At 52.0% G+C, this 26,186-nt stretch overlaps 1 protein-coding gene across 2 annotated transcripts in view; it reads right to left on the bottom strand.

Moving 5' to 3' along the window:
- ACLY (ATP citrate lyase) overlaps positions 1 to 15,781 on the bottom strand; it is a 42,216-nt gene extending 26,435 nt beyond the window's left edge. Inside the window, exons 1-11 of one of the 2 annotated variants that reach the window (XM_065896831.1) lie at positions 15,750 to 15,781; positions 10,615 to 10,796; positions 9,318 to 9,440; positions 7,541 to 7,603; positions 6,895 to 7,085; positions 6,350 to 6,429; positions 5,140 to 5,270; positions 4,222 to 4,340; positions 3,490 to 3,626; positions 2,595 to 2,656; positions 664 to 781 (exon numbers count right to left, since the gene is read on the bottom strand). In XM_065896831.1, the coding sequence (XP_065752903.1) occupies positions 664 to 781; positions 2,595 to 2,656; positions 3,490 to 3,626; positions 4,222 to 4,340; positions 5,140 to 5,270; positions 6,350 to 6,429; positions 6,895 to 7,085; positions 7,541 to 7,603; positions 9,318 to 9,440; positions 10,615 to 10,773 (1,183 nt within the window). In that variant the 5' untranslated portion in view covers positions 10,774 to 10,796; positions 15,750 to 15,781. Of the gene's footprint in view, positions 1 to 663; positions 782 to 2,594; positions 2,657 to 3,489; positions 3,627 to 4,221; positions 4,341 to 5,139; positions 5,271 to 6,349; positions 6,430 to 6,894; positions 7,086 to 7,540; positions 7,604 to 9,317; positions 9,441 to 10,614; positions 10,797 to 15,749 lie in introns of those variants that run through there. The other variant, XM_065896830.1, reaches the window with a different exon arrangement.
- Between the last annotated feature and the right edge of the window lie 10,405 nt (positions 15,782 to 26,186).

Raw genomic sequence — 26,186 nt, 5'->3', positions numbered from 1 at the left:
GTGCCCACGGGACCTGTTCTAGCCCCGCGCGTATCTGCTCCCTCGGCCTCTCTGCCTCCATCCCCGGACTCCCTGCCTTCGCTCTCCCGACCCCAGTCCCTCAGCCCTCCCAGCTGGTCCTACCCCAGGGCCTTGGGACTTGCCCTTTCCTTGGCAGACAGTCACCACTGACTGCTCCTTCCTCCAGGTCTCTGCTCAAATGCCACCTTTCTGGTCAAGCGTTCTCCGATTGCCTCATTTAAAACCGCCCTGTCCCCTCCCACAGATGCTAGAGGCACAGATGTCCCGCCCCTTCCCCCTGCTCGTCTTCCTTCATGCCGCCTGACGCTGCAGTCACTGTTCTCAACTGCATGAGGGCTTGCTGCCTGTCATCTGTCGCACGTGGCTGTGACCCCAGGGTTCAGCACAGGGCCCGGCACACAGCAGGCCTCCCACAATTATTTGTTAAGTGAACAGCTGAATGAAAATGCCTTCCTGCCCATTCTGGGTTTAGGTTTCGGTCAGGTGCTCTGTGTCAGGAGGGCACAGAACAGCAGCAGAAGCAAGCTACACCTCCAGAGGCGGAGGGGAGGGCACGGAGGCACTGGAAGACTGACTCTTGCAGGAATCCCAAGGAGGCGTGACACTCAGGGTGGGAGAGACAGAAAAGGTTCCCCATCTTACCGACTTCTCCCATCACCCGTAAGCCCTCCTGGTAGTTGGGGCCACCTCTTCGGACAAAGATCGTGACCTCGTGCTCCTTCAGGGGGCCCTGGTAATCTCGAATCGCTCTCACGATGCCCTGGAAGCACCAAGGGACAACAGACATGTGACTAGAATGAACGCAGCCATAAAGCAAGCGTTTATAACCATGGGAAACAAATGTCCCAGGGCGTAGATTACAAGGGCTGCTGGGAGTTCCCTGGTGGTCCAGTGGTTAGGATTCAGTGCCTTCACTGCCGCGGCCCAGGCTCAATCCCTGGTCGAGGAACTGAGATTCCACAAGCCGTGCGGCACAGCCAGAAGCAAAACAAAACGAAAAAAACAGGGCGGCTTCTCACAAAGCACGGCAGGCCCTGGCACTCAAGAATTTTACACGTGTTGCACACACAAGCGACCCAAAGGCCTAGGACAAGCAACCACTGTTAATGGTGCTGAGGTGAGAACATGGGGCACCTAGCGGTGACACCCCTCGATGCGCGGGGTGCTGGGCCTCCAACGCCAGTGGGGCTTTGCTGGTCTCTCTTATCCCAATCTATAGTCGTTCTTGTTCTCTTATTGCAATTTTGGGGGAAACTATACCGAGGTCCTATGCAAGAGTTGTCAGGGTGATCAGGACATTGTCTACTTAAATGTCAAAGTCCTACAAAAGCTTCTTCAAGTGATTTGGGGCAAAAGCATTGCAACGGGTATCAACTTTGGAAACGTGGGAGCATGTACAGGTGTGGACCAGTTTTGTCTCTCCAGATGGAGGGCAAGTTTACTGAGTCTAAGTTCTGTCGCTCATGGCATTTCACGGGAGGCTCTGCGCACAGTTCCTGCTCCAGACATAACCGCCCTTATCGACAGCACTGCCTTTATTACAGGCTGCTCAGAAGTTAAAACAAAGCTGTCGAGATTCACCTGTGTCAGATTTGTTTGTTGAATCAGGTCCAATTAGGGACCTGTTTTAGGCAGGACTGGCGAGGCCTGGTCCCCTCCTTCTCGAGAGCTCAGACTTTCAAGACTGACATCTATTTATGCATTATTTTCTTTCTTTCTTTCTTTCTTTTTTTTTTTTGCGGTACACAGGCCTCTCCCGTTGCAGAGCACAGGCTCTGGACGCGCAAGCTCAGTGGCCATAGCACACGGGCTTAGTTGCTCCGCGGCACGTGGGATCTTCCTGGACCGGGACACGAACCCACGTCCCCTGCGTCGGCAGGCGGACTCTCAACCACTGCGCCACCAGGGAAGCCCTATGCATTATTTTCAAAGCTTATGTGGAACTACCAGATGGAAGACACTCTTTTGAAGGGCTTCAGTGAGCACCTGACAGGATGAGATAAGTGGCCTCCTGAGGCGGCCCCCTTGAAGGGGAGGAGTCTCGAGACACGTTAGCTGTCATCCTTCTTGACCGGCAGTCACACTTTCCTTAAACTGGGGCCCACGCCCCTGACTTGTGCACAGGGACCCAGGCTGACGGGCCTCTGGCTGGAAGAGCAGGAGCCCCAGGGCATCAGACACTTCCTCATGCCAACCTTTTGGAGAAGGGGCAGATGATTGGGAAACAGAAACGCTAGGAGGTGCAGAGAACCCAGAGTCTTACAATGGAGTGTTGGAAATGAGATCAGTCAAGCCAGTTTTAGAAGAATTGGTCCTGAAAGGGGGGAAGGCAGAAATTCCCCTTCTCCCCACACTTCAGATGGGAGAATTATGGCCCAGCGAGGGTCGGCTGCTTGGCCAGAGACACACAGGTTCGGATCCAGATCCATCCCAGTGTCTTGTGCATCCCTAGGTCAAAAGCCCCTCCCCCGGACTGGGTAACTCATGGGAACCTGCTTCTGTCTCAAACCTACTTGCACAGAAACTTCCCTTCCCTGCTCCCAACCCACCCACATTCCCCTGCAGCTGGTTACCTTGAATGTGGCGGCCACATTGGTGAAGTTGGCGATGCTGCCTCCGATAATGAGGATCTTGCCTAGGTTTGGAGCGAGAGAAGTCAAAAAAAGGTTAGAAAGGTAGACTTGGGCATCACAGAAATCCAACTGAGAGAGTGCTCTCTCCTGAGTGAGCGTCCCCCAGCTGTTAGGAGATACCAGTGCAGAGGCGGGAGGAGCAAGCTGGTCTCTCCTGATGCCTGTTCAGCGTCATCAGCTCAACTCTCCATAACCTATGCCACCAAGCAAGCGGCTGATCCAAGCCCAGAAAATCTCAACTTCTTTTTCTGGCTGCGTCGTGCAGCTTGTGGGATCCTACTTCCTGACCAGGGATCAAACCCAGGCCCTTGGCATTGAGAGTGCGGAGTCCCAACCACTGGGCGGCCAGGGAATTCTCGAACCCACAGAATCTCTACATCATTCCTAGCTGGCATCTAGAAACCCAGCTTGGTTTTTGGATACCCCTGGTGGGAATCTCTATCTGGCTCAAGGGAAGGGGAATTGGTATGTGTGGTCCCAAAACACAGGACAGGTGATATAGGAAAGCTGGGAATAACACAGCCCAGACAATAAATGTGTAAGTGAGTCGCTAAAAACCACGTTATAGCAGTCAGCAAAAGCATGCCACCACCGCCTCCCCGCTTGCACCTACTCATAGGGCTGTATACATCCATCCATTCCTCGCCCCCTCGGAGCCCCCAGTCTGACAGACCCTGTCACTGCCCATTGTGCAGTCAGGGAAACTGAGGTCCAGAAGTTAAATAACTAGCCCCAGGTTGCAAAGGACCAGGAAAACCTTGGTGCCTCACAGCCCAGCCATAGCTGTTCCCACCGAGGACGCTGGGCTGTCCTGGGGAAGGAGCGCGTGTCTCACCATCGGGGTGCTTCTCGCGGGTCATGAGGGAGAGGATCGTCTTGGCGTAGTCATAGGTCTGCTGCTCGCTGGGGGCTCCTGAGTATTCCCCGTAGTTCGCTAGCTCGTTGACACCCCCTAGGTCGCAGATGGTATCGCTGCCAGGGAAACAAGGAAGTCAGTGCTGGCTCCAGCTTGAGTGGCAGAGGGTGGCGGCCTGGTGCCTGGGAGGCCACGCAGACGCCCCTGAAGCCTTGAGGCCGGGCAGCCTATGGACCTCAGACCCTCAAGGCCCTAACAAGTCATACTTGAAGGTTAACTGTCCTGCATCATACTCTCCTGGGGGTGGGCACCCTCCCAGCCCTACCCAACACTTCTATGAAGTGTAGAAGTGTGACTATTCATATAGGCACTACAACACCTGGAAGGACACCCAACGTGGTGACCTGGTAGGGGTAGGGGTGGTGACACAGCCAAGCAAAATTCACTTTCCAGTTCATTTTCCGTATTTGTTGTACTTTTGCATGGAGCACATATGACTAATGATAAGAATTATAACTAATAACTTCATTTTGAAGCAAAGAAGAAGGTTGCAGAGACGCTGTGTAGGCCCCTCTGGGATGCCCCACGAGTTCTGCTCTGCACCGAGCGGGGGGAAACTGGAGACCCCGAGGTGAAGCGACTTGATCCAGGCCACATGTGGGAAGCCTAGGTGGACCTGGCTGCCATCCCCTCAGCAGCCCTCTCAGTCACCTGTACACGACAGAGGCGCCACCTCCGGCCACCATGGTCCAGATCCTCCCCTTGGGGTTCAGCAAGGTCAGCTTCAAGCTTGCCCCGCTTTTGGCATCCAGATCTGCGATGTAGGCTTCCTAGGGGCCAGACAGCAACAGGTGAGCCCTGGGGGCACACCCTTCACCAGGTCACAGATCCCAGGACCCCTCCCCTTCTCCTGGAGTCGTATGAAGAGGTCCTCCATTGCCTTCACAGCGTCAGGGAGAAGGGGTTGTGCAGGGCCTCATGTGCCTGGGACAAAACATGATGCCGTCTCCAAGTACCAAAACCACCCACAGCCAGTCACCACCTGGAGACAAACTTCCCAAGTCCTTTCTCTCAGACTTCAAGTCCTTGGCTCTCTGCCCAAGTCCCAGGCCTCGCTATATCACTCTGCTTCTAGCATGGCCCCCACTCCCAGCATCTGCCTGCCTAGCTCATCCCGTGCTGTGCCCCCCAGGCCCCATCCCTCCCCCCAGCCCAGCCTCTTCCCTTGACCTGGGTTCTGTCACACATGCCTGATGCTGTGGCGAGGACCTCTCAGAGGTTGGGGTGGGAAGGAGCAATTAAAATTCTCAGCAAGTGGCTGAGAGAACTACCTTCCTGGCAGGATTCGGGGAGCCACTCAGAATTACTGAGAAACAACAAATCACGTCACGAGCCCAGGGAGGGTGATTGAGAGGGGAGTCTAAAAGGATCTCCAGCCGGGATTCAGAGGAGAATCCTGACCCCCACACCCTTCTCCTCCAGGGTTTTTAAAAAATTAAATGGCTCCTGGCCTTCCTTTCCTGCCAAATACATAGCCCACAAGGGTTGCCAAATCCTCATAGGAGATCAGTCACTCCCCCACCCCGCCGGTCCCCCTCACTCTCCATCTCCTCCCCAAACCAGACTTACCTCTGGATAAGCCTCCCGCCCGAAGGGGGGAGGGAACTCTATATCACCCCACTTCACTTTGCAGATGTAGTCGGCAGTGGCGTCCACCTTGGCTGCCAAGTCAAGGACGTAGACGCCATCTTTGGTCACTACTTTAAGAAAAGAAGAAAAAAAAAAAAAGAGGCAATCAGACATGGGCCCTAGCCGAGGTGACCATCAACCTCCAACCCCCTCCAGACTTCCCCACACACCACTCCCATGGGGGACCACCCAGGCCTAACAACTCTCCAGCTCAACAAGAAACCAGATTGGTCCTTATGGAGACACAGCTTTTCCCCCATTCAAGGAAAAGCAAATTCTACAAGACCAGTCCCAGCTCCCCGACCTGTAGGTAATAGGGCAGAAACGTCTGTTTCAGTTGCCATGGCAATTTTCAAGCATTTTTACAAAATGCTATATACTCCATGCCTTAAATGTTTAACTATTCATCCACCACAACCCCGCTATTTACAAAAAAAGTGTCTAAGGCACAGTCTCCTAGGGTCCAGCGAGAAGTGGGTCTCCTAGGGTCCAGCGAGAAGTGGGAAGCCCTGGGCGCACTGGGCCCCCAGCCAGCAGGATTCATTTACTGCCGCCTCACTGGAGTCCATTTCCCTTTCCCCCAGGGCCATTTAGCTAATTAAGTCAGCACAGAGCCATCTGGTCCATTAGAGGGGCTACATCCCTAGTTGGAATCTGAATCAGGACTTTGCCCCATGAAACCCTGGCCAGAGCCAGCCCAGGCCATCTGCCTCCTTCACAGCGTGAGAGGCTTCGCGGCGGTCTTTACAGCCTTGGGGGTCAATGATGGACCAACTCCTGGAGGGGGAGGCGGGGAGGGGGTCTCCGAGGCACCAAGAGGAAGGAAGGGTCTGACCGGTCAGGCGGATGCAGGGGCGGCTCAGCTCCTGGTATAACAGCCTCACCCGCTGGCAGCAAGAGCCACAGGGCAGAGTCAGATCACAACCAGGACTTCCCCATCCCAGAAGAAAGAAAGAAACTGGAGTTGGCGAAAAGAGGAATGACTGTGGCCTCCTGAGAGCTCAGGAACAGGAGCCCGGAGATCCCTCCGCCCACGCACAGCTGTCTGCGCTGCCCCCTGCAAGTGGGGGTCTGGTCCTTGGAACGTCAAGGCCAGGGTTACCATAAGTACTCAGACTCTGCCCTGTCCCACCCCAGCAGAGATAGTTACCAAGGGGGTTGATCTCGAGGTAGGTGAAGTACAGATCCTCATAGAAATTGAAGAGGCCGGAGATAAAGCTGGCTAGAATCCTACAGGGGGAGGCAGAGAGGGACTGTCAATCCGTGGCGGAGTGGGCTCAGAAGCAATCTCTCACTGCCTCTGACAGCTCCACTTGCCAACAGCCACCCCGCTGACCCCTCACTTTCCGCTCCAAACCCCGCTCCCCAGACATCGCTCTTCAGCCGCTGAGGCAGAAGGGAGCTGTCAGGCATGCAGCAGGAGGAGGACACGCGCCAGACAGAAGGGGCACGGAGGTGAGGGACACTGACGCACGTTTCAGTCTGAGCCGGCCTCCCCTCCACCCGCAGCATCCCTCCTGGGGACGGGGAGTGGCGGTGCCTGCCTTCTGCTCCCCACCTTCCGGCCAGATGCTGGGGCGGCGCAGTGGGCGCCCAGACAGGGATAGACCACTCTGCTTTCCCCACTCTGCGTCCAGAGCTGTCGGCCTTCCCCGTTCCTCCGCTGCCACCTCCCTGCCATCCCTCTCACTCAACTCTTTCTTGTCTTCGGGGGCGTGGACCAACAGGTGTTTCTTGATGCCCTCAGGATTCAGTTTCTCGTCCACACCAATGAGCAGTTTCTGGGCTTTGGCGTCCACGTCACCCACATCCACCCCACCTTCGTGGTGGAACAGGACGTAGTCCCCTTCTCGGGTAGCATAGATGCAGACATAGAACTCCTCCTCCTTACGGGGGAAGAGAGCACCACGTGGGTGAGGGGCCCAACCCCGGTGGTATCATTTCTAAAACCCCATAGACACCTCTCACAAGGTAAGAGCAGGTCACCATCTTCCCCTTGAGGACAAGAGACAAGAGGCCACTGCCTTGCTGGCTGACAGTCCAGACTGAGCCAACGTGACCTGCTCTGAGGGAAGGGGTCCTGCCTTCAAGTCCTTCTCATCCTAGCACTGGGAAGTCCCCTCTGTTACCAACCTTGATTCCTTCCTGCTGCTAACTAAGCCTTTTCCTTCATCTCTGGACTCCCTGCTCCGTAGCACCCTCAAACCCTTAGCACCGCTTCAGAGACTCTGGTCCCTTTGGTTTTTCTCCAGCAGCTTGATTTCTCCTTCATCATTTTAGGGTCAACAGGCACAAAGCTCCCAGAGGGAGAAGACCCAGCTTGGAGCTACTTCACACATACCTGAGTGTGGGGGACGAAGGGTTCGATCAGGAAGTTCTTGAGGAAGCCTCTGGCCTTGCCAACCTACAGAGATTGAGGGAGGTAAAGCTTAGACCAGAAGGCATGTCTTGCTCGCAGGGCAGGAGGAAGGATCGCCCTCTGGTCCCTCCACCTCGCCCTCCCATCAGAGGCGGGGCCCTAGCACTACTGCCACAACACCTGCCAGAAAGAGATCTTTCCAGAAACCAGGGCAATGGGCTCAAGAAGTCTTCATGAGATCTCCTCTTCCATCCACCACCTCGTGCCAGCTACACTTCAACACTGACCTCACACATTCTTCCCTGCCTCCTCTGGAGGAGGATAAATGAGCTGCAGCAACACCCCGCCCCCAGAAGCAGAGATCAGGAGCATCTCCCCCTCTGCTGTGCCACAAATTAAAGCGCTCAGACAAATCAAGGCTATCTATCCCAGAGCTCAGGCAGGGAGACCCAGCCCCAGAACATGAGTCTAGGCGCAGGGAATGGCTCAGGGCGCAGGGAATGGCTCGGAGCGGGGAGAGAGGGGAGCCTGACAGGGAAAACTTTTCCACACAGACCTTCCCGGCTGAGGACAACAGGCTTGCAGAGCTAATCAGTTTGAGTGGGTCCCTGGCAGCAGCCGAGGCGAGACAGCCCTCATCCCTCCCAGCATGTCCCGAAGCCCCCGCCCACCCATGCGTGCGTCATTGCTGAGTCAGGACCAGACAGTGATCCATCAGAGGTAATGAGCTGCTCCCGCTGGGGTCAATGCTGCTGCCAGCTCAGAGGTCCCTGACATCCCCCTCCCAACAGACAGCTGAGGAGAAGGAAGCATGAGGACCTCCCTGGGGACACTGCTCAGCCCCCAACCCTGCTGTCCTCTCCCCAAAGGCCTGGGGGCACAAAGGTCAAGATCCCTCTGCCCCCAGGCCTGTGTGTAACTTCAAGGATCCCTCTTTACCCAGGAGAGCCAGAAACCGGGAAATTAACGTGAAGAGCTTAATTTGAGGAAGGCCAGTAAAAAGGAAGATGGCTCCATCACCATCTTCATCCTACTCCTGGGCAACCAAGTTAGAGAACAGCTCAACCCTGGTCCATGGTCACCCCAGATGCGACAAAGCCAGGTATGGACAGCACATCCTCCCCAGCGTAAGCCAAGCCTCAGCTTACTCCCTCCCTTCAGTTCTCCAGCTCCTTTTGGGAAAAGAAAATGAAATGCAGTTTTATTTCTGGGCATCACTTAGCTTTCCTAAGCCATATTTCACTGTAACTATCTCATCTACCGAGTTGAAATGGATCAATGAGCTGGAAGAAGGCAAGAATTAAGTTTACTCTTCAGTATTATTGTTTCCTCCTCCTAGGTTCTTGGCCCAAGAACGTTTCTGCCCAAATGATTCTGCATCTCCCTTCAAGTTTTTTTTTTTTTTTTACCCACCCGCTTATATACGCAGGTCATGACAAGCTACCCTACCCTTTCTGGAAACTAAAAAGAAAGGAGTTCCCAGAATAGTTCTCAGAGTCCCATCTCCACGACTGTTGTTAAAGAAACAGACCATTTCCACCTGGCTCTCTAATTGTACTGGGGTTACCTGTACAGCACATCTTGCCGTTCCCTGATAGGGGAGCTGGGAACGAGCACTAAGGCAGCTCTGCTGGGCTCCTGCCTTCCCCAGGCTGCAATCTGACCAGCTGTGGGGGTGACCCACAGTGCTGATCTGGAGGCGACCACATTTGCTTCTGTTACCACAGCACATCCACCCCGATCCTACACCCAGACTCACTGTGGCCTCCTGTCCCAGCCGTGGCTTCAACCAGGACTTGACTCCGTCCAGAGTGAGGTTGACCCCAACTAGGCCCAGCTTTCCACGCCGTTTGATCAGCTGGTCTGGCTTAACCACCAAGCTCTGGAATAAGAGGGGTTTGTATTTACAGCAAGGAAAGATAGGGTAGAGTAAGAGGTGACAGTTTGGGGACCCAAAGCACAGCGTAGCCTGGTGGCTTCCAATCCACCCCACCCCCAGAGCGAATTCCACCCAACCTTCAAGGTCAACTCCCAGAAGCTTCCCTCACCTACTCCAGTCAACATCTTTCTTTTAACAACAAGGAATCTAAAGCCATTATCACCCAGGAAGGGGTCTGGCAGAGCAGGTGCTCACTGAATACGCGCTGAATGAGGAAGTGATTCCCTACCCTCCCTATGTGGTATCTTAGCTTCATTCAATGCCTCAGAATATCGACTAGCACCTGTGTTTCAAAAGAAAGAACGGAGACAGAGCCTTGGGGTGACAAAGGACCTTTGAGGACATCTGGTCAACCCGATCCCAGGGTTTGAACCCTGTCTGTAAGACCAACAAGCAGCCCCTAGCCACTGCTCACACACCTCTAGGACCAGGAAGTTCACCGCCTCCGGAGGCAGCTCGCTTTGTGGTTTGGGCTGCCTCATGGTGGGAGGAAACCTGCATCCCTGAATGCCTCCCCCTACTGGTCCCAGTCCCGCCCTCTGGGGCCTGCCAAAGAAGTCTAAGCTTCCAGACACCATCTCAACAATAGCCCTGCAGAGATCTACAGAGAGGAGCCTCTACTCCAGGGTGGATCCCATCAGCCATTCTACCCAAAGTACAAGGTCACACTTCCTCATGCCCTGACGTATTCCTGACAGGGCGGGTGTTTGTCAGGGAGCAACTACCAAGTGCCAGGCAGCACACTGAATACTTTCCAGACATTGTTACTAATCCTTAAACTCACAGGGTGAGTGTTATGCCCATTTGACAGACGGGGAATCTAAAACTCTAGAGGGGTGAAATGGCTTGCCCCAGGCCATATGGTTAATATGCAGAGAGCTGCCATCTGAACTCGGGTTTGTCCAGTTCCAGTCCAGGCTCTGTACGCCGTGCCAGGGGACCTCAGCATGCAGGGCCCGGGGCCAAACACAAAACGTGCTCAGCCCCTGCACCCTGCCCACCCATGCAGACCGTCTGCCATCACATGCCCCGGGGGGACATCTCCAGCAAACCGACTGCTTTCTCTTCCTGGGACTCTGGGCCTGGAGGAGGGGCTCAGGCCGGAGGGTGGGCTCACCTGGCTGAGCAGCCACGGGTGGTCCTGCAGCAGGTGGGCCCAGTCAGTGTCAGGGGTGACCCGGGCATACTTGAACCGGTTCTGGATGGCCGAGGTGGTGCAGATGTACTTGTAGAGGAGTTCTTTGCCTGTCTGCTCGGAGATCGCCTTGGCCGACATGGCTGCGGAGGGCCCTGCTCTACCTGGTGGGGTGAGAGGGGCTGGTCAGAGGAGGTGGGGAGATGGAGGGGCTATCTTCTCCAGCAGGGCAGACCTATGCCCAGCTGCCCCCAGACGATAAAACCAGATCTCAGCGCTTCTCTGAGGGAGAAGAGGGCTGCCCCAGGAGGAGGGATGGAAGGGAGATCTCAAACAGCACTTCTAACATCATAGAAGGAGGATCGGGAAATGATGGATGAGGAAAGATGGTGGAGAAAAACAAAGGTGGCATTTTTTTCCCCCAGGGACTCTTGGCCTCCACTCCCTCTAGGAAAACTAGCTCACCCAAGACCACATTCATCCTGGCACAAAGGAAGCCGGATGGGGAGACCAGGAATAGCAGGGATGTGACCCACACCTGAGTGCTAGTCTCAGCCGAGGTGGGCATACAGACACTGAAACACACCCTTTGGTTCTGTGACCTGTGGGGAACACGGCCAAATGTCAATGCTGGCCTTACACCCCCTTCACGTTTGGTCTTTCCCACACCCAGACTCACCCACTTCACACTCATACACATCACCAGCCTGAAGGCTGGGCAAGCAAGTCTACTTAGCCTCACGCAGGACCAAGCCCCCAAGGAGCAAAGAGGAAGAGTCACGTCAAAGCCCATTTCTCCTAGGACGCTAGACTCCCACCCAAGTTCAGAGCAGAAACAGGCTGGCGGAACTGTGACTTTCAGTGCATCCCACCCACCCCACTGAGTCATCCAGCTACTAATTTAGAGCAAAACAGAGGCCTCTCTGGGGACCACCCATACTGGTCACTTCTAACTGAGCCAGAGTTGGGAGAAGAGGCAGAAACCATCCTCGGTCACATGTATGTGAGCCCTGGGAGGGACATGGAGATTTATGGCCTTGTTTCTTAGATGAGGAACAAAACCTCAGAGGGGTTAAGATAACTTGTCCAAGAAGCCTAATTAATAAGCGGGTTGGGCGGGGAGGACTTCCCTGGTGGTGCAGTGGTTAAGGATCCGCCCGCTAATGCAGGGGACAAGGGTTCGAGCCCTGGTCCGGGAAGATCCCACATGCCACAGAGCAACTAAGCCCACGCACCACAACTACTGAGCCTGTGCTCTAGAGCCCGTGAGCCACAACTACCGAGCCTGAGCCCTAGAGCCCGTGCTCCGCAACATGAGAAACCACTGCAATGAGAAGCCCGGGGGCCACAACTAGAGAAAGCCCACACGCAGCAATGAAGACCCAATGCAGCCAAAAAAAAAAAAAAAGCAGGGGACCTAAGGCTTTTTATTTTTTTGGCTGTGTTCGGTCTTCGTTGCTGCACGCAGGCTTTCTCTAGTTGTGGCCGACGGGAGTTACTCTTTGTTGTGGTGCGCGGGCTTCTCACTGTGGTGGCTTCTCTTGTTGCAGAGCATGGGCTCTAGGCGCGTGGGCTTCAGTAGTTGTGGTGCACGGGCTTAGTTGCTCCGCGGCATGCGGGATCTTCCGGGACCAGGGCTAGAACCTGTGTCCCATGCATTGGCAGGCGGATTCTTAACCACTTCCAAACCAGGGAAGTCTGGGACCCAAGGATTGAACCCAAACCCTCTCACTCCTGGTCCCCAGAAAACCCACATCTCAGTCCTAGAGAAAAGAGCAGTTCTCCAAGAACCAGGCCATTTCCCCTACCTTCACCTCACAGAAGAGTCTCTGATGACAATTTCTTCATATTCCCTCCCCATCGCTTTGTCCTGACACACCCATTCTCCCTTGGGTAGTGCCAGGAGCGATTTGGGGAGAGAAAGGGTGGGGGAGACAGGGAGGGAAAGGAAACCAAGTCATTCATGCCAAGAGCTTGGCCAGATCAGGAAAAGTCACTCCTGCCTCTCCAACAAAGACCCAGAACTGAAGTTGTTGAATTTGCTGGGGGAGAAAAGTCAAGTGTAAATAAAGGAGGGTGGAACTGGAGGGCTGGCTGGTTTATACACTCAGGAAGGCTGGTCTCCATTCCCAGCTGAGGGAAGGCCAGAGTTCCAGGGGCCACTCTGCACCTCCCTCCCAAAAGCCAGGCTGGGCTTCAGGTTCTCACCCTGGCTTGGCTGGCTCCCTCAGCCTCCCAGCTAGTCTCCAGCTCGGCACAATGGGTGCATTCAGTCTGGTGTCTGGCCCAAAGTCGGGTAGCTGGGAAGGGGCTCAAAGGAGACGTTCCCTTTTCTCACCTTCCCCTGGGATGACTTCCGGCTCCTTCTCAACATAAGTTTCCGAAGGAGGTACCTCAACCAGCCCCACTGCCTCACAGCCCTCCACCCCCCACCCACTCCAGCTCCATTTCCCAACCTCCTTGACTCAGACCAGAAAAACTGGTCCTGAAATCAGATGGGTACACGTGCCCCTACCCCCCTCCCAAACACCCAGGGCAGATCAAGCAGAGAAAGGAGGGGGCAGCTGCTGACCACCCTTAGCGGTTCAGAAACATCAGCCGCCGGCTGATCACGGATTCCAGGAGAAAGGAAGCCCCTCGCGAAGCCCCTCCAGCAGAAGGCACTCCCAGAACAACAACCCCGCAAACCTGGCACCTCCCCAAACAGAGACCCAACTTCGGAAAGAACACGGATGAGAAACGAGACCTTCTGCAGCGGAAAAAAAATCTCAATTTTCTTGAGCCCTTGTTCAAGTCTCAGATCCAAGAACTCATCTTCAACCAGTCCTCGGCAGGGGATGGGAGAGAAGACAACAGGGGATGATACAGGATAGAAAAGTTTTGCCAGTTCACCCACAGATTTGCCACTAGAGCACTGTGGCTTAGATGGCGAAGGCCCTCTCAAAGCCAAGACACAGAATTTACATGATAGAAAAAAAGCAGGGAAAGAATCTGGCCTCTGCATATTCAAGACAGGGTAAGAAGGCTCACAAAACCAGGGAGTGGACTGGGTGGAGATAAATCCGCAAGTTTAATCATTCAGTACGGCCTCTCTAGGGCAGTGGCTCTTAACCTATCTGAGGTCTCAGACTCTTCTGAGCACCAGAAAAAAAGCCCAGAAAAATGTGCACATACCCAGCTGTGCGTATCATTTCAAGGTGGTGACCTATGACCATGATCTGACAGCCCAGAGACCAATAGCTAAGAACATCTGCTCAAGTGACAATAGGACTTAACGTGTATACCAATCTGGGCTGGGAACACAACACACACACACACACACACACACACACACACACACACACACACACACCCTCCACTACGGAGTCTTGGGCTGCCTCCACAGGAACTGAATAACTGAACGTGCTATCAAACTGGTGAGAGATGGTCAGGGCAGAGCGAAGACCCCAGGGGTCCACTCTGGGGCCCCAGAAACTGTCACTTAGCTAAATGTGGCAGATATCATGCCAAGGAACCTGAAAACACACACACACACACACACACACACACACACACACTCTCTCTCTCTCTCTCTCTCTCTCTATCCAAAGGAGGGACCTTCTGAGCAGAATGGGGTCTTTTCTGCAGACAGGATAAGTGGCCCAGAACTGAGTTCACCCATAGCAGCCACCGAGGGCAGAAGCAGCCCACAGAGAAGGCTGAATGAAAGGAGCCTGTTCCCCAGGACTGTATCCCTGGGACACCGCCAGTGGAGAGGAACCACTGGGGACGCTACTTATGGTCTCTGTGGGAAGGCCAAAGAGCACTTATTTTAAGGTTAGTATCCGTAGGATTGGGATTTTTTTGAAACGACAGACAATCCCTGGAGTAAAAGGAGGGGCAGAATTCTGAGGGTCCTCTACTGCAGCAAACATAGTGGAGAATGGGGGTGGAGGCACCAACCACCCAGCTCAGTGTCTGAGGGCTGTTCCCATCACCATCCTCCAAGCTGTTTAAGGAGGACTTAAAAAAAAAAAAAAGCAGAAGCAGCAGCAGAAGCAGGAGCTCTTTCAGAGGTGAAAACAACCCTCTGGGCAGCTGGGGCTACCAGTTGTCCTTCACCCAACATTTCAGAATCTCAGAAACCCAACGATCTGAGCTGGCTGGAACCCAGAGCAAAGTTAAAGGGAGGAGAGAGAAGCGGGCTGTGGGCTGGCTGACCAAACTGTGCTATGCACTGCTCCCCTCCCACCCCCCCCCAAAATCCTCTTCCCAGGCAGACTCCGGAGGACCACCTAATGGCAGAACTCCTTGGCCCCTCACAGTATCCGCCAAGGTTGGAGAGGGCAGCTGGCGCCGCGACTGGCCTTCTGCCAAGCCCAACAGGAGGGCGGCGGCAGCATCCTCCAGCCCCATGAGGACCTTGCCTCGACAAAGCTCGGCAGCAACGCCAAGGGTGGGGAGGGAGACGGGTACCCCGACCATCTGTCGCTTAGCGGCTGGGCCCGACGGCACCTCCAGAGCTAGGAGGGTCTTTCCTGCACCGCCGATCCAAGGCTAGGTCCTCGTGGCGAGGCCTGGGTCGGCCCAGCCCCATGTGGCCCGCAGCGGCTGCGTGCCCCGCTCGCTCCCTCCACTTCGGCGCGGGGCTCAGTCGACTCTCCACAGAACTAAGAGGAAGGGCCTGAGCCCGGCTTATGAGGGGTAGGAGTGGGGAAACTAGCCACTACTTCCCGTCCCCGGCATCCGGTGGGAGGGACCCAGATGGGGGCAAGAGGTGGCCGGATAAAGCCCGACGAGGCTCGATGGCTGGCCCCGGGGTGGGGATGAGGGGCTCCAGTTAGGGGCAAATGCAATTCGGCGGAGAGAAGACAGCCAAGGACGGCGGCAAGCCCTGTGCAAACTCCCAGGAACTGGAATGTGGAGGAGTGGGGGAGGGGGCGACACGAGGCAACCAGCCGGGATCCCGGCGAAGGCTAACCTAAAGCTTAAGACCCTCAAAACTTCCAAGCAGGTGCAGGGAGCGCGCGTGAGCCCGAAGCCGGCGTCGGGGGAGGCGGTTCCGGGTTGGGGGAGGGAGGCAGGAAGCTCTGGACCAGGTGAGGTCCATCTCGCGAAAGCAGTCGCCCGCCACTCACCTCTCTGCGACAGCCTGTGCGCGGCGCTCGGTCTACAGGCCCCCAAACACCGCCGCTACCGGGAGCGTTCCAGCCTCCCGCGGCCGCCCGGAATCCGGCTTTTGTCCCGGCCCTGGCGGGCTTCTCCCCGCCCCCAACGGCACACTGCCCGAGCCGCCCGGCGATTGGCCATGCGCGTTCCCTAGCCTGAGCTCCAGGGCTCCTTCCAATTCGCTGCCCGGTATAGCCCCGCCCCCGAGGCCGGGCCCCAGTGGCTGCTGGGACTTGTAGTCCCGGTGGTGCGTCTGTCCCAGACCGCTGGCCAGCACCGCCTCTCCGGAGCCTGCCAGGACAGGGAGGGGTCGGGGGCGGGGCCTCGGGTGGGGAGATAGGCCGGGCTACACTGGGAGGAGAACGTAGGAGGCTAGGGGCAGTGGCCTGATCGCTTAGGAGGTGGGCGGACCGCCGCTGCGATGGGGGAGTTGGGGAGGGGGGCTGGGGTGTCAACCGAACGGGCTGTATAGCAGCTCTGGGGACCCGGAATCTCCTTCCTGTCTCCCCGGGGGAGAAACTGACGTCCGTATCCCCGCAGCCTGAAATCGGCCACAACGAACCCAGGTGCTTACACCAGGTATTTAAGCAGCCGTGGTAGACTGCTTTCCCATTTGCACGTGGACCTTCTTCGTTGAGCTGGTGGGGCGAGGCAGAGAGCTGAGGCTTATAGATTAGACCTCCCAAAGTGGGTAGGATAGGGCGGAGGACCGGGTGAGCAGGTGGGGCTAGAAAGGTGTCAATCACACCACCTTGCGTCCTACTCACCTGCTCACCTCAGCGCAGAGCTGAGAATTCAACGGGAGATTCTAGCACAGAGCTGGGCCCATCTCTGCTGGTCTCCTGCTCCCGCCCCTCCCCCCACAATCCCACGCTTAGACACGAATGAACGAACTGCTGCCTTCCCCCTTCTCCATTACCTGTGAGACAGACTATATTTTCCAAGTCAAAATCTGGGACACCCGGCCTGACAGGTGCTGGTGAACTTGTGGGGCAGTATTTTTGAAATCAGACAGTCCTGGAAACCAAGACATATATTTACTGCTGCGACATTCTGGAGCTTTCCTATGTCCACCCCAGTCCTCTAGGTCTCCCGAGCTGCTCCCTGACCCTGACAGCTGTCTAGCTCGAGGAAGGAGAATCATGTGCTGAGCAGCTCAGGTGAAGGGGTCAGCCCAGTGTGCAGAGAATCCGCATGGCCGTGTCCCTGCCAAGCACTGGGGTCATACACTGTGACGATGTTGACATTCTTGTGCACAAAAACTCTGCCAAACCCTTCTCCCTACAATCCAGTCATAGCCAGGAGGGGGGCAGCTAAACTTGCTGCCCATGCCCGAACAAAGTGATCCCTGTTGATGTCACTTTCTGGCCCCTTCCCTTGGGCATCTTTTTGAAATAGCAGTTCCTCAACTCCCCTCTCCTCTTGGTCATAAAGAGTCTTCCACTCCTACATGGAGTGAGCTCCACCCCTACCAAGAATCTCCCCAAATAGCATCAATCTTGGAGAAAGCTCACCTCATCACAGCTAAAGAAAGCATCTCCTATGAAGGTACTCCTTTTCTGGCCTTGGTGGATAGCAACTCAGGATCTTCGTGGGCTAGTGGGAAGATTTCAGTGAGGGGGAATCAACTGCGTAGCAATTATCCCTCTGGTTAGAAAGATACACTCATCCAAACAACAAGGCCCTACTGTATAGCACAGGGAACTATATTTAATATCCTGTGATAAACCATATGGAGGGCTTCCCTGGTGGCGCAGTGGTTGAGAGTCCACCTGCCGTGCCCCAGTCCGGGAAGATCCCACGGAGCGGCTGGGCCCGTAAGCCATGGCCGCTGAGCCTGCGCCTCCGGAGCCTGTGCTCCGCAATGGGAGAGGCCACAACAGTGAGAGGCCTGCGTACTGCAAAAAAAAACAACAACAACCATATGGAAAAGAATATAAAAAAGAATACATATATGTAAAACACTTTGCTGTACAGCAGAAATTAACACAACACTGTAAGTCAACTATACTTCAACAAAATTAAAAAAAAATACACTCATCCAGAAACAGGCATCCAAGTAGAACATAAACTATAACAAACTTTGTATATCAACTTGACAATGTGGAGAAAAAATTTAAATGCACATGTCATTTGCCCCAGCAATTCCACTTCTAAAAATTTATCCTTCAGATATATTTGCAGATGTACATGTTTTCTTCATTGCTGTCTCTCCAGCCCTTTGAGTGGGGCCCAGTACATAGTAAATGCTCAATAAATATTTGCTGAGTGATTACGTTCCCCATCTAGATGTTGCTGGACCCAAGTCTGACTAGTCCTGGGTAGGACAACAAGAAAGTAACTGTCCAAGGAGTGAGGGAGGAGAGGTGCTGGCCAGAGTGTCCATGAGCCAATCACTGAGGTTTTTCAGTTCTCTCAGTAGTCCCATTCCGGGCCTCTACCCCCAACCTCGCCCAGGAAGACTCCCTCATTACCTCGCCATGCCCCCACAGAGGCTCCTCTGCTTCAAATTAATCAATCTGGGCCCCATCTTCTCATCTTTCTGTTCTGACTTAAAAGCTCTAAACTCTTTTGATTTTCCCTTTTGAATCACCTCCCTCCTCTTTTAGACTGGGCAGAGGACAGGTCCATGTCACTGGGTACCACCTCTGAGCCCAGGCTTTGGGCATTCTATCTCAGTTTCAGAAGCCTTAGACTACCTAATGACTCCCTCCTAGATTTTAATCCATTTTGGCTAATATTCATTGAGCACCTACTACGTGAAAGGCATGGGTGCTAGCACATACTCCTCACAGCAACCCCTTGCGCTAAGTGTCATCATCATTTTGCAGATAAGCAACTGACCCTCTGCCACCAGGTCCGTTGCCTAGTCCGCTACAACCTGCTACAGATGAAGAGGAGGGAAAGATAATCATATCCAGTGCATCTCCCCATTGGACGATAAGCTCCTCAAGACACGGGAATGTGCCTTGTTCCTTATGGCATCCCCAGTGCCTAGCATGGGGCTAGGCACATATTAGGCACTCACTGTATATATGACTGAATATACGCTGGAATGAATGTGTGAATGAAAGAAAGAAATCATAGGGAGACAGTAGGGGGAGGAGGGAGGAGATGCAGCCAGGAGGAGGGTCTACGGGAGTATGCAGTCCTAAATCCACCTCTCGCTTGTGACAGCCAGAGATAGGGGCTTACAGCAGAGACCCATCGTCCTCCACCCTGTGGAGAACCAGGGGGAGTTCTCACTCCTGCAACACTCAATTTTTTCCCAACACCAATTGGAGCCAAGGGCCTGTGTGCCCTGGAGAAGTGCCCCAGGGAGGGTCCACCAGAGCCAGCATCTGTACTCAGGAAGTATCTTCCAGCCAGACCAACCAATTCCTGGCTGGCCTCTCTCTAGTCATCTCCAACTTTACCCTCACCCTGTCTTAAAAATTGCTGCTGCAATAGTTTCCTGTGAAATTCCCCCTTCTTTCAGGAAACTTTCCCCTAGGAAGGCAGTTTACCACTTTCTGTTCCAAGACAGAGCCGCATGACTCCTCCCTAACAGATCACTCAGCCTTGACCTTTACTTGCCATGTTTTACCTTATCTCTGATGAATTTGTCATTTTTGCCTCTTGTCTCTCTTTGCGTTCCATTTTGGGGAATTCTCTCAAGGGCAGGTAGAAGGTGTACAGATAAGAGCTGTCAGGCTCCGTCAGGGCCAAAGTCGCTATCCTGACACCAATCTTTTTTTTTTAATATTTATTTATCTATTTAGCTGCAACTAGTCTTATTTGCAGCACACGGGACCTTTTAGTTGCAGAACATGGGATCTTATAGTTGAGGCATGCAGGATCTAGTTCCCTGACCAGGGATCGAACCCGGGCCCCCTGCACTGGAAGCGAGGAGTTTTAACTGCTGGACCACCAGGGAAGTCTCCCGACACCAATGTTAAGAGACATCCTGGGATGTTTGGAGGCCTCGTCCCAAGCACAGGTTGCATTCTCCTCTCTCCCTCACAACTTAGGTGTTGTTGCAAGGATGCACAGCCCCTAGTGCTGCTTATTCAGGGCTCCTTGATGACAGATTCATAGAAAGTCAGAACCAAAAGAGACCTCAGAAATACCCTAGTCCAATTCTCTAATTTTACAAAGGAAATACAGGGGAAACTGAGGTCCAAAGAGGTGACCTTACTGCAGATGGGAAGGCAGATTGATGCAACTACTTTGGGGGACTTCCTTGGTGGTGCAGTGGTTAAGAATCCGCCTGCCAATGCAGGGGACACGGGTTCAATCCCTGGTCCAGGAAGATCCCACATGCCGCGGAGCAACTAAGCCCATGCGCCACAATTACTGAGCCCGTGTGCCACAACTACTGAGCTCGTGTGCTAACACTACTGAAGCCCGCATGCCTAGAGCCCATGCTCCACAACAAGAGAAGCCACCGCAATGAGAAGCCTATGCACAACTAGAGAAAGCCCACACGCAGCAACGAAGACCCAACGCAGCGGAAAAAAAAAACAACAAAAAAAACTACTTTGGAAATCATTTGGCATTTATCTTATAAAATTAAAGAGTCACATACACTAAGACCCTGCAGCTTCACTCCTAGGTATGTACCCCGGAGACTCTCACACACATATGTGCGAGGACACACATGCAAGATTGTCCAAAAACTGGACAGAGCCCAGATGTCCATCAACAGTTGGATGGATGGATGGGTTGTGGTATATTCATACAAGGAAAAACTTGACAGACAGCAGGGGAAAATGAATGAATTGCAGCTACCCACAGCAACATGAATGCGTCTCAAAAAACAAGTGTTGAGCAAAAGAAAGTAGACCAGGGGACATAGGTTCGTGTCCCGGTCCGGGAAGATCCCACATGCCGCAGAGCGGCTGGGCCCGTGAGCCATGGCCGCTGAGCCTGCGAGTCCGGAGCCTGCGCGTCCGGAGCCTGCGCTCCGCAACGGGAGAGGCCACAACAGTGAGAGGTCCGCGTACCGCAAAACAAACAAACAAAAAAAACCCACACAGTTATAGTACGATTCAACTCACATAGAGTTAAAACAAGCAAAACTAAATTGTATTATTTGGAATGGATACATAGGTGGAAAGACCACATAGAAAAGCAAGGAAATGATTATTGGAAAAAGAAAAGGACAGTGGTTCTTTCATTTCATATGTGTTTACTGAACTCCTGCAATGTGCCACGTGCTCTTCTGGGCACGGGAGCAACAACAGTGAATGAAACAAGCAAAGATTCTCACCCTGTGGAGCTCACATTTTATCAGCAATAAACAATTCATAAAATAAATAAGGAAGTTATAATAGTATATTGGAAGGTGGTGCTATGGAAAAAAGAAAAGCACGGAGGCTCAAGAATTCCCAAATCAGGGAGGGATAAATTAGGAGGTTGAGATTAACATATACACACTACTATATATATAGAACAGATAACCAACAAGGACCTACTGTACATAGCACAGGGAACTCTACTCAATATTTTGTAATAACCTGTAAGGGAAGAGAATCTGAAATATATATATATATATATGTATGTATGTATAACTGAATCGCTGTGCTGTACACCTGAAACTAACACAATTTTATAATCAACATACTTCCATAAAAAAATTAATTAGTTAAAAAAAATAAATGAATAAACAATTCCCACATTGGAAGTTGAGGGCAAGTAGGTTGCAGTATTATAGAGGATGGGCAGGGTTACCTCATTGCAAAGGAGAGATTTGAGCAAATGCATGAAGGAGGGGAAAGTGTCAGTTAAGTGGTGGGGAGGCAGTATTCCAGCCCAGTCCCAGGCCCTTTGGAGCTGAGAGAACAGGCCAAGAGAAGGCCCTAAGGAAGGAGTCTAGCTGGTGTCTTCCTGCATGAGGAACAGTAAGGAGGCCAGGCGGCTGGAGCACAGGGTGTGATGGGGAGAGTAGCTTTTATTCTGAGTGAAATAGGGGATGATTACAGGGTTTTAAACAGAGTGCCATGATCTGAGTTATAATTTAGAAGGAATATTCTGACTCCTGTGTTGAGAAAGAAGGGGGCAAGGGTAGAACGTGGAGACCTAGTTGGAAGGATCTTGCATTAATCCAAGAGAGAGACCATGGGGGCTCCGACCAGAGCTGTAACTGGAAAGGTGGTGGTTACCTGGGTAGGGGTGGCAGTGCAGGAGTGGGGTTGTGATTGTGGAGGGGCCTCACAGGGAGCCCCCTGTTGGTAATATGTTTCTTGACTTACCTGTGTGATGAATGCATGGGTGTTCATTTTATAATTATCTATTAAACTGTACGTTTCATTGATGTTTCTGTACCTATGTTTTAATTCACAGTAAATGAGGAAATAAAGAAGTAACATAAGGAGACAAGCTAGTAAGTGGCTGGGACAGGTTGGGATCCAATTCCAGTGCCTTTTACCCTACCAATCCAACCCAAGACACGCGTCCCAGCTCAGTTCCCCTATATCCTGGTGCTGTGGCTGGGGGCAAACCCTGTCACCTCTCTCAGGCCCAGTGTTTCATCTGGGAAACCAGGAAAGTACTGCCTGGCTCCCTCCCTCCCTTGGGTGCTGTGAATATCACAAAGTGTTTTGTAAACTGCCAAAAAAGCACACTTTACTGTTGCTGTTTTATTGATTTTTTTTTTTTTTTTTTTTTTTTTGCGGTACACAGGCCTCTCACTGTTGTGGCCTCTCCCATTGCGGAGCACAGGCTCCGGACGCGCAGGCTCAGCGGCCATGGCTCACAGGCCCAGCTGCTCCATGGCATGTGGGATCTTCCCGGACCGGGGCACAAACCCGCGTCTCCTGCATCGACAGGCGGACTGTCAACCACTGTGCCACCAGGGAAGCCTGTTTTATTGAATTTAAAAAACCATCTTTACTGATATATAATTGAAGTACAATAAACTGTACATATTTAAAGTGTACCATTTGATGAGTTTTAACACCTGCATATACAACGAAAATGTTACCACAATCAAGATAATACACATATCCTTTACCCCCCAAAAGTCTCCTTCTACTCCTTTGTAATCTATCCCTCCCTGCCCTATACCTCCAAGTTCCCAGGAGACACCGTTTTACTTTTGGGCAATACAGATTAAGTTTGCATTTTCTAGAATTTTTTTTTTTTTTTTTTTTTTTTTTTTTTGCGGTACGCGGGCCTCTCACTGTTGTGGCCTCTCCGGTTGCGGAGCACAGGCTCCGGACGCGCAGCCCCAGCGGCCATGGCTCATGGGCCCAGCCGCTCCGCGGCATGTGGGATCTTCCCGGACCGGGGCACGAACCCGTGTCCCCTGCATCGGCAGGCAGACTCTCAACCACTGCGCCACCAGGGAAGCCCCTAGAATTTTATATAAATGGAATTATATAGTCTTTTTTGTACAAATTCTTTCATTCAGCATCATTACTTTGAGATGTATCCATGTTATGCATGTATCAATAGTTCTTTCCTGGGCTTCCCTGGTGGCGCAGTGGTTGAGAATCTGCCTGCTAATGCAGGGGACATGGGTTCAAGCCCTGGTCTGGGAGGATCCCACATGCCGCGGAGCAACGAGGCCCGTGAGCCACAACTACTGAGCCTGCGCGTCTGGAGCCTGTGCTCTGCAACAAGAGAGGCTGCGATAGTGAGAGGCCTGCGCACCGAGATGAAGAGTGGCCCCCGCTTGCCACAACTAGAGAAAGCCCTCGCACAGAAACAAAGACGCACACTGCAAAAATAAATTAATAAACTCCTACCCCAACATCTTCTTTAAAAAAAAAAAAGTCCTTTCCTTTTAATAGCTGAGCAGTATTCAATTACATGGATAAACTACAATTTGTTTATCCATTGACCGGTTGATGGATATGTTTCCAGTTTGGGGCTATTACAACTAAAGCTGCTATGAATGTTCCCATAGAGCTTTGATTTCTCTTGGGTAGATTTCTAGGAGTAGAATGGCTGGGTCATATGGTAAGTGTGTTGAACTTTTTTAGAAGCTGCCAAACCGTTTCCTAAAGTGGTTAAACCATTTTACATTCTCACCAGCAGTGTGTGAGAATTCTGGTTGCTTAACGACCTCATCAACACCTGGTAAAATCAGTCTTTTTCACTTTAACCATTATAGCGGGTGTGTAGTGGTGTCTACCTGTAGTTCTTTTTATTTATTAATTTATTTGTTTGTTTATTTATTTTTGGCTATGTTGGGTCTTCACTGCTGCGCACAGTCTTTCTCTAGTTGCGGTGAGCGGGCGGTGGTTTCTTTTGTTGCGGAGCACGGGCTCTAGGCGCACAGACTTCAGTAGTTGTGGCACACAGGCTCAGTAGCTGTGGTGCACGGGCTTAGTCGCCACGCAGCATGTGGGATCTTCCCGGACCAAGGCTCAAACCCGTGTCCCCTGCCTTGGCAGACGGATTCTCAACCACTGCGCCACCAGGGAAGCCCCGTACCTGTGGTTCTTAATTTGTATTTTCCTAATGACATCGAGCATCTTTTCATGTGCTAATTGACCTTCCACATATCTTCTTCAATGAAATAACTATTAAAATCTTTTGGTCATTTTTTAATTTATTTGTCTTATTATGGAGTTGTAAGAGCTCTTTACTTATTGTACTTACAAGTTCTTTGTCAGATAGATGTTTTGCAAATATTTTATCCCAGTCTGTGGCTTGCCTTTTAATTTTCTTAACAGTGTCTTTTTGAAGAGCAAAGGATTTTCATTTTGATGATATCAAATTTTTTTTTTCATGTTTTTTTGCTCTATTATTTTCATCTTTTTTTTATAGTTTTATAATTCGACCTCTTATATTTAAGTTTTTGAAGTTAATTTTTGTATGTAGTATGAGGTAAGGGTCAGATTTTTGCTTATTTTGCTTTGTTTTGGCATATGGTCATCCAATTGTTCCAGCATCATTTGTCAAAAAGATTATTCTTTCCCCAGTGAGTTTCCTTAGCAACATTAATTGATCATATATGTGTGGATCTATTTATGGACTCTATTCTGTTCCATTGATTTATATATTGATCTTTATGCTAATGCCATTACTGTAGCTCTAAAGTACGTGTGTCCCCATCTCCCTCACAGGCACACAGAACTTTGAATAACAATATCACTTTGTGTAGTCATTATTTTTTTTTTTGGTTTTATTTTTTAAAATTTATTTATTTAGTTAGTTATTTTTGGCTGTGTTGGGTCTTTGTTTCTGTGCGAGGGCTTTCTCTGGTTGCGGCGAGCAGGAGCCACTCTTCATCGCAGTGCGCGGACCTCTCACTGTCGCGGCCTCTCTTGTTGTGGAGCACAGGCTCCAGACGCGCAGGCTCAGTAGTTGTGGCTCACGGGCCTAGTTTATCCACGGCATACGGGATCTTCCCAGACTAGGGCTCGAACCCGTGTCCCCCGCACTGGCAGGCAGATTCTCAACCACTGCACCACCAGTGAAGCCCCGTCATTATTGTTTTATGCAACTCTCTCCCTGGTTAGACAGAACTCTTCCAGGAAAGAAATCACGTTATTTTTTTATATTGGTACTAACAGTATTCTTTTTAAAAATTAAACTTATTTTGAGATAATTACAGATTCATATGCAGTTTTAAGAAATAATACAAAGACATCCCATGTACCCTTTACCCAGTTTCCCCGAATGGTAACATTTTGAAAAACTTTAGTACAATAACTCAACTGGAAAATAGACACAGATCTTATTCAGGTTTCGCCACCTTTACATGTACTCATTGGTGTATAGTTGTGCGTAGTTAAGGGTATCTTTTTGCTATTTAAACCTTAACAATGATTTTTGTTTGTTTGTTTTTAGCTCCCCCTATGAATACAAGGCTGAGCCCTCACAATCTCGTTGGTGTTGGAAGTTGACGTTCCAGAGTAATGTAGTAGAGACTTCCCTGGTAGCGCAATGGTTAGGAATCCGCTTGCCAATGCAGGGCACACAGGTTCAATCCCTGGTCTGGGAGGATCCCACGTGCCGTGGAGCAACTAAGCCCGCGAGCCACAACTACTGAGCCTTTGTGCCACAACTACTGAAGCCCGCGCACCAGAAGCCCCTGCTCCGCAACAAGAGAAGCCACAGAAACGAGAAGCCCACACACGGCAACTAGAGAAAGCACCCCCCCGCAGCCAAAAATAAATAAATCTTAAAAAAAAATATGTAGTAAATGCAGAGTGTTTATTGGAACCTAGAAGAACCTAGTCCACCTTTTTTGGGGGGAAGTGGTGGTATGGGGAAGGATATCAGGAAACGCCTGGAGGGGGTAAAGGCCTGCCAGGTTGTCACTAAATGTGTCACATTGAAGGTTAGTGTCCTTAGGTGCCTGGCCCAGGGTCACGCAGTGAGTGTACACAGACCTAGCACTCCGGCTCCGAAGTCCAGGGCTCTCTCCCTCTAATAGTGGTACACGTGCACATATCCTTGCCACGAATGCC

This window comes from Phocoena phocoena, chromosome 19, assembly GCF_963924675.1.
Source record: "Phocoena phocoena chromosome 19, mPhoPho1.1, whole genome shotgun sequence".
Lineage (NCBI taxonomy): Eukaryota > Metazoa > Chordata > Mammalia > Artiodactyla > Phocoenidae > Phocoena > Phocoena phocoena.
This window is presented reverse-complemented; position numbering and strand designations above follow the sequence as displayed.